The 7412-nt window shown below is 43.5% G+C and overlaps 1 protein-coding gene across 2 annotated transcripts; it reads right to left on the bottom strand.

The window, feature by feature from the left end:
* Positions 1-633: 633 nt before the first annotated feature.
* On the bottom strand, positions 634-6921 carry mob3a (MOB kinase activator 3A). Of its 2 annotated transcripts, none has more exons than XM_080770792.1 (4): positions 6742-6921; positions 5333-5900; positions 1831-2033; positions 634-1067 (listed from the first exon to the last, which is right to left on the bottom strand). In XM_080770792.1, exons 2-4 carry the CDS (start codon positions 5748-5750, stop codon positions 1038-1040), a joined length of 651 nt encoding a protein of 216 aa, XP_080626918.1. In that variant the 5' UTR covers positions 5751-5900; positions 6742-6921; the 3' UTR covers positions 634-1037. The 2 variants fall into 2 exon arrangements, with proteins under 2 accessions (XP_080626918.1, XP_080626919.1); XM_080770793.1 differs by having other exon boundaries at positions 5333-5801.
* Positions 6922-7412: the final 491 nt, after the last annotated feature.

The following is a 7412-nucleotide window of genomic DNA, read 5'->3' as shown; positions in this document are numbered from 1 at the left end:
TATCTCTCTGTGTTGTCACCATATTTATAGGTTGTCACTGGTCACAGACAGAGCAGGGAGTGTTGTCACGTGAGGACCGAGTCTCGTGTAGCCAGCCTTCATCATCATCAACAAAATGTCTACGAGTTTGACTTTGACCTCATAGGAATGTGCCTTCTGGCCTTCAGCCCACAACATTCTTACATAATAGGCCTATCCTTTCAGGAAAGTAACTTTCTAAATGCTCACAAAATATTGTAAGTACAATATGTTGTTGAATTTAACACTAAAAGTACCCTTGTGCTATTTTTAAAAAAAAATCAAAATTAGTGGTTCTATGAATTAATATAAGACTATATCACGTGTCTTTTGTATTGCAGATATTTATGTTTTTTTTATTATATTTTTTAGGTCCCAGTATTGTATAAGTATGGTTGACTTCAGAATTTTTTGTAAAAGTTGTGTTGAACATTTTCTACAGGCAGTTCCAGGCACATGAGAATGTTGACCAGGGGTTATCACCATGCTGGCTTATAATGGACATTTTGGAAAAAAGTGGAAACCTATATTGAAGCAATTGGTAAATAGATGACCTGACAGCTATTAATGTCAGGAAAATGGGGGAACAGCATTCACATTCACATCACAATGACAAGAGGTTTAAGAATTGTTTTAATGTAACGACATACTAAGAATCTTAAATTATGTACAGTTACAATTTTTAAGATGAGACTTTAGATGAGAAAGATTAGGACAAAAATACCTAGGAATGATTCAAATCCAAATAATAAAAAGAAAACAACACAAACATATACCTCTTAATATTGTGCTCTCATAAAATGCTCAGACTTTGAAACAAATAGAATGCCTTACAATGTTCCTGGTTAAAACCTACATGGTTAAAATAGATTACAGTACTTAAATATAAAAATAAAGGCTCTTTTCGATTTGGTTTTCATTTTGTTCTCAACTCTGCTGCAGTCTTCTATGTGGTCTGTGGAGTGGACGGATCATGTGGTCTACAGTCGGGAATGTGTCAGGTGGTCAGTGGTGCTCCCTTAGTGGCACATCCGAGAGGTCATCTCTTTCTGTGAGAGACAAAAGGCCCAAACAGCAGCAAAACATACATAAATAACTGAATAATAAGTAACCATTAAGGAACTGTCAATGTATATTGTTTATCATTATGTTAGTCTCACGTCTTCTGTCATATAGTCTGGAGCAAGGGAAGCTCTATACCATGAGTAAAAAATAAAGCGGAAGTGATTTGAATCAAATTGCGCAGAATTCCGAAGTATGACAGAAAGGGAGAAATTACCACTACTCCTGGGGGAACAGAAAGAATGTGCAGTTTTGTCAATTCCTGTCATAAGAAAAGGGACAACCAGTAGGACACACTGGTTATATGCCATGTTTTACTTACCGCACCAACTGCTTTATTTATTTAATTTCATTGATGTTCATTATGTTGTTTATTTATTTATTTGCGGCTTTCACCTTTATTTAATATTTATTATAGAGGGACAGACAGTAGACTGACAGTTAATGGGGGAGAGAGATGGGGGAGTGACATGCAGCAAAGGCCGTCGGGATCGGGAGTCGAGCCCGCGGAACACTGCCAGACTCGGACTACCGGCCAAGGTGCCTGGACCGCTGAGCCACGGCCCAGGCCTATGTTGTTTATTTTTCATGTCATAATTATAATTGTGCTTTGGTAACACTTGTCAAATGTCATTCCAATAAAGCCTGTTGAATTGAATTGAATAGAATTGAATTGAGAAAGAGAGAGAGAGAGAGAGAGAGAGTGTGTGCGAGAGAGAGATCTTTGTCTTTTACTTCTGTCAGACTAACCAGAGGTTCCAGCTCTTTGTGATCGGTGAGGTTGAACTCGGTGACAAAGTAATAGAAATGCTTGTAGCAGGTGTTGACGTGAGCCTCAGCCCCCATCTGGGTCACACGATCAAAATGGTGGATATAGACGTGGACGAACACACGGAACAGACGTGACAAGATCTTCTTAGCTACCTGCATGAAGGTCTTGGGGAAAGGAGTACCTTGGAATCAAGCAGAAAGAAAAACATATTTAAGCCATGACAGTCTCTCAATGCATTTCTGTTCACATAAGAACACAAAGTCAAAACATTTATATGATTTTTGATATGGGGGGGGGGGGGCGGTGGGGGCGGCGGTGGCTCAGGGGTAAAGTGGCCAGATGGTAACCGCAAGGTTGCCAGTTCAAACCCAGGCTCCCTCAGAGTATAATGTCAAAGTGTCCTTGACCAAGACACTGAACCCCAAATTGCCCCTGATATGCTGGTTGGTGCCTTGCATGGTTTCCCCTGTCATCTGTGTGTGTGTGAATGTGCGTAAATGTGATGCACAATCTATGTAAAGTGCTATATAAATTCTTCATTTACCATGTTAACTTCCGTTTACAGGTTTGCGGTCACATTTAAGGCTAGGCAATTTTCACTCTACTGGCGAAGTGGCGGTTATTTGCTAAATACATTATTTTACTTCCATAGGAACAAGTTAAAAAAAGAAATCATTCACTGGTTGTAATGCAATTGGTAGGTTCATCATCATCTTAATCACTTGTCTTAATAGTGCCTTTGTCTGAGCAACTTGTTGAGTCATGACACAGCCACTATCACCTGCATCAGATTGGAAAAACTTGGGGCCACTTGGTTTGGGGGTAAGCCTGTAGCTTGAGTAATTTACTTTAAGGTTTTGCTTATGTTAATCTAATAATATTACAGGAATCTGTTCCAGAGGACATGAGCTAAGGTCATCATGTCTAATCATAGACGCATGTAGATAGCATTGGCATGGCCAATTATAAATCCATTGCTGGGATGCTTCAATGCCGAGCTATGCAAGCCAAGGCAGTGTGAATATTTAGATAACAGAAAGCGGACAATGCGGGGATCATCATAACAAAACGATGATCTCAATGAAAAATTCCATAGGGTCTCTCTCGGTGCACAGAATTATTTAAAGCATGTCTTGTTCATCCATTATAACAAAATACATACATAAATGGATGCACCTGGGACATATCCTCAGTGATGTATCCCAAGGTCATCAGGGTTTCGGGTCTCGCAACATCATACCCCTCACTCAGGTGACCCAGCCGGGAGTGATCAAGTCCCGACTTACGTCCCAGTAGCTACCCTCGATAAGTCCCATTAGGGAAAAACCAGGGCCACACAATCCATTCCTCCTGAACTACTCTGCCGGGACTGGGAGGTACCATTCTGGCACATGGAAGGACTAGGCTCTGTGGGTTGACACCTGTCCGGGCCCCTCCTACGTCTCACCAGGTCCACTCCTGCTCTCACCAGGTCAGGCCCTGTGCGTTGCACCAGACTCCCAGCACCAGGCACTTTATTCAGGAATGGTGGATTCTCAAGCCGCAACGGTTCCGCAGGCTCCACCTTGCCCTTGGTGGTGCCGCAGGCTCCGCTTGAGGCTTGCATGGCCCTCCTAAAGGCCTCACCGTGGGTTTGTTGGGCTTCTTCCTCACGGAAGACACAGGCTGGGGTGCTAACCCATACTGCTCCCGGGTGCCGTCTAATTTCCGGCTGCCACCCGTCTCTCCGGTGGTCACCAGACTATTCCTGGTTGTCACTTAGGGCCGATTCATACTCCTGTTTCGGCGCTGTAGTGCCGAAATGATTTCGGCTCGTCAGAAAATTTCAGTAGCACCGAAGAGCCGACTTTAGGACGGTACCCGCCCCCCCGAACCTCAAATGACGTCAAATTGTAGGCTCTACAGCGCCGAACCGACTTTTATTCGGCTCTAAAATAGGAGTATGAATCGACCCTTAGTCTATTCCTATGAGTCACTATAAATAGAAGAACTATAACAAAATACATACATAAATGGATGCACCTGGGACGTATCCTCATTGAAAGTGGTTCCAAAAAACAGATGCTGCCTACACTTGTAAGAACTCTCCCAACATTATACTTGTAATATTCCACCCCTTGTCATAACTCAGTGGCAGTTATGTAATTATCCTCAGATCTAGACTCATATAAAACTATTGTTTTATTTATTTATTGTAGCAATAGGAATCCTTTTAGGGATGCATCAGAAGTAGGCAGGCCACATACTTTTGGATCCTGGTTGGTAGTAGTAGCCTCGGCAGCATTCCTTTTCAGGTTCATGATCCGGTCGGGGGCGGATGATATCGTTACGGCATCTTGCAGTCATTGTTTTGTAGTCATCAGGCCGGAACCCTCAATCAGGAACTTCCTTTCCCTCAAACCGATTTTTCCCAATAAAAGCTGCAGGCTACGAGAGAACTAGTCACACTTTGATTGTTATTCTTCCGGTTTGAGGGAAAGGAAGTTCAAGATTAAGGGTTCCGGCCTGATGACTACAAAACTACAACATGACGTAACAATACCAGTAAGACGCCTTAATAAAGGCGAGGAGCAACCGCAGGGCTGAGACACTCTACCGGAATAATGTCACTTCATTATGTCAGCACTACAGCGGAGACAGGCGGTCAAATCTCTGACCTGATGTCACTCGCTCATCCCCTGGTCCAGGGCCGTAGAAGTTTCATTTGAAATAGTCTCATATAAGCATTGTGGTCCAAAGATAAATAAACTGTCTCAGCGATATTGTCAGGCAGTTGTCTCTTTGTCGTCACAACTGTAAATAAGATATTGTCAGGGAGTTGTCTCTGTGTCGTCACAACAGTCAGTCAGTGATATTTGATAGCGTCTGTTTATAGCGAAATTTGTAATAATTTGACGGCAGTAACATTAGCGTTTTCTCTCAGTCAGTTGATCCATATGAGTCAAACCACCACGATCATGGTAAGTGGATGGGAAGTCCCTGCAGTCAAAATGACAAAAGCGATCTTTATAATCTTAATACAAACCAACAATTTTATAAGAACAATATTGATGTAACTAAGAGATTCGACGAGTTAGCTATATTTTATATACACAGATTTAGAAGGAATAATCAAAAGTGCGCTCTGCAGTTTCTCCGGAGCTGAGTAGCTGACACTTTCTTGGAGTGGGTGTCGCCCCCATGTGTGTGTGTGCGTGTGTGACTGTATGTGTGTAGTGGTGTGGCGTGTCGTGTCGCCCATGTATTGTGTGTGTGCAGCATTACATGAAGAGCGTGATGTGACGGGCACTTGAGGCTTCCTGCACGTTTGCATAGTAAGTGCGACGTGCGGTCACAATCATCCGCTCCCGACCGGATCACACAGCAATTTTGTAACACAGACCAGGCTTTCCTCCGAGGTGGAAAGCCTGTGACGCGAGGTTAGGTTGGTAGTGGTAGAAGAAACCATGGTCATCAACTGTATCTGTTCTCGATACTTACCGATGTTGGTGGGGAAGATGTGCTCATTGTTGATCTGTACCTCAATCCAATCCATCATCAGGCTCATGTACTTAGGCGCTGCCAGGGCAGTGGGTCTTTTGTACTTGTGCTCATCCTGCCAGCGATATTCGTACTTGGGCCCACCAGACATGACGGGACAGGACTGGTCAGTGCATGAGTCGCTGATGGTGCCATAGATGAGGTTGATGCGGTTGAAGAAATCTACCACGTGCACAGCCACCCAGTCATTGAGGTCTTCGCCGTGGGGCAGCTGAACCGCCTGCTTCAGGTCCAGACCAGCATTCAGAGATGCCTGAGCCTTCTTGTGCAGCTCAAAGCGCTGCGTCCCGGGCTCAAACTTGCGCTTGGGCCGGAATGTCCTGTCTTTGTTGAAGACTTGTTTCAGGGCCATGGACATGGTCGCATGTGGCAACGGAGATTTGTTTGAATGGTTGCGGTGAATTATTTACTGGTGAAATGGAAACAGTCAAAAGGTTGTGTAAACAGTGAGGATAGAGCTGTTGTTATGGACTGTCTGATTGTATTTGTCTTGACACAGTTTGTGTTCCTGTGAGTATGATAAAAGAGATGAGAGAGTGGGGGTTAACAAATGAGCACTATCCTTTGCTGGCTATTCATTCTATAATGCAGCTGCAGGGTCTAATCTGGGAGATCAAGATTTAAAATTAAGTGTACAAAACATAATCCATTAAAACGATAATGGCTGCAAGGATGATGGCGTGGAGATTATACAACAGAGGAGTAAATAGTGTCGCTGGCCTGCAAATTGTAATAAATAAACTAACTTCCCCTCCAGCTTCAGCCAATGTGAGATAAACCCAAAAGTCTTAAAGGGAGAGAGACTGATATCATTAATGATCATAATATTGATAGTTAGGCTGAGGCGTAGCTTAGCCCATGCTGCAATGTTGCAAACTGGCTCGACCTGAGTCATTTCCTATTTTAGGCACGCGCTGCGGCGGTAAAACGAAGAATTTGGGGAATGACAGTAAATTTACCACCAACACACCAAAACATGACCAAATGTAATATAGTGTTTGGTCAATGATCGCATATGCCTAGTGTATTGTATCCTTTACACCTCAATATAACTACGCAATTAATACAGCTCGGGTTTGGCTTTTACAGTCTCCCACGTAAAAGTACAGATGAAATGTCTGATGGGCGCATGCAAGACGACTGTACGCAGTTTAATCCGTGACGTGAGTGTGGCGATCGATAGCACTTGTTGCAGGTAATGGATCTACACACATACATGTACATACTGTGCTATTCCTCCCTTATAAACACACCATGCTTAGCCCAATAGTTAAAACCGTTAGATTCAGCCAGGCGATCTAACGGGGACGAAATACCCTACTGCTGAAAACCACTTTCCTCGAACTTACTTGTTCCGCCTTCCTGTTCCGTTCAATGTTTACTTCGGTCCTGTCGTCTGCTAATACTGTTCGATAGATTGAGACCATGTAACACGCACAGCCTACATTATGAATACATGTTGTAATAGCAATTGTAGCATTTCTAAACATTCAATAAACATATCACTTTAGGCAAACTAACGACTGACTCCTCCCTACAAAACGAAAAAAGTACTTCCTTTGATGATACGTCACTGACACTGTACCACCCGAGGAGGTTTTGTAGGCAGTCTGAACTCTGGATCTGAAATAGCCATGGTTCACATGACGCTCGTACTTCACTTACGCGATCGCTACATTTACGTTGTAAACGTGTACATAAACATTCAGATTCCAAATATGACGTACTCGCCACATGTGCCACGGGTGTTAGAAATGTGCTGGTACAGTGATTAGCATTGCTGCATCCCGCGTTGTTTAATAAATTTTTACATTACATTTTTATCCGAGCTGTTTTTTTGTCATTGGCTTTCAACTACGCTCCCCTATCGGTCGGGACGAGTGAGGCACTCGGTGTGTTCGATATATGAACACTGACCGCACTGCCAATACAGACTAATAGGCGAGTGCGCTCCCGGTGTGCAACTGTGTGTTTCCCAAACGAACCCCGCTTGAGAAAAGTAGCCGGGGCGCTCGGATAA

This window comes from Protomyctophum bolini (assembly GCF_963924005.1).
Source record: "Protomyctophum bolini genome assembly, chromosome: 8".
In the NCBI taxonomy this organism is placed as follows: domain Eukaryota; kingdom Metazoa; phylum Chordata; class Actinopteri; order Myctophiformes; family Myctophidae; genus Protomyctophum; species Protomyctophum bolini.
Note: the sequence above shows the minus strand (reverse complement) of the source record. Positions and strands in the feature narration are given on the sequence as shown.

What these genes read in the sequence shown, in the direction of transcription:
- mob3a (XM_080770792.1), bottom strand. Translation starts at nt 5,750, where the DNA reads ATGTCCATGGCCCTGAAACAAGTCTTCAACAAAGACAGGACATTCCGG. An exon ending in CATCTTCCCCACCAACATCG is followed by an intron (nt 2,034 to 5,332) that starts GTAAGTATCGAG and finishes CTTGATTCCAAG; the next exon opens with GTACTCCTTTCCCCAAGACC. An exon ending in ACAAAGAGCTGGAACCTCTG is followed by an intron (nt 1,068 to 1,830) that starts GTTAGTCTGACA and finishes TGTCTCTCACAG; the next exon opens with AAAGAGATGACCTCTCGGAT.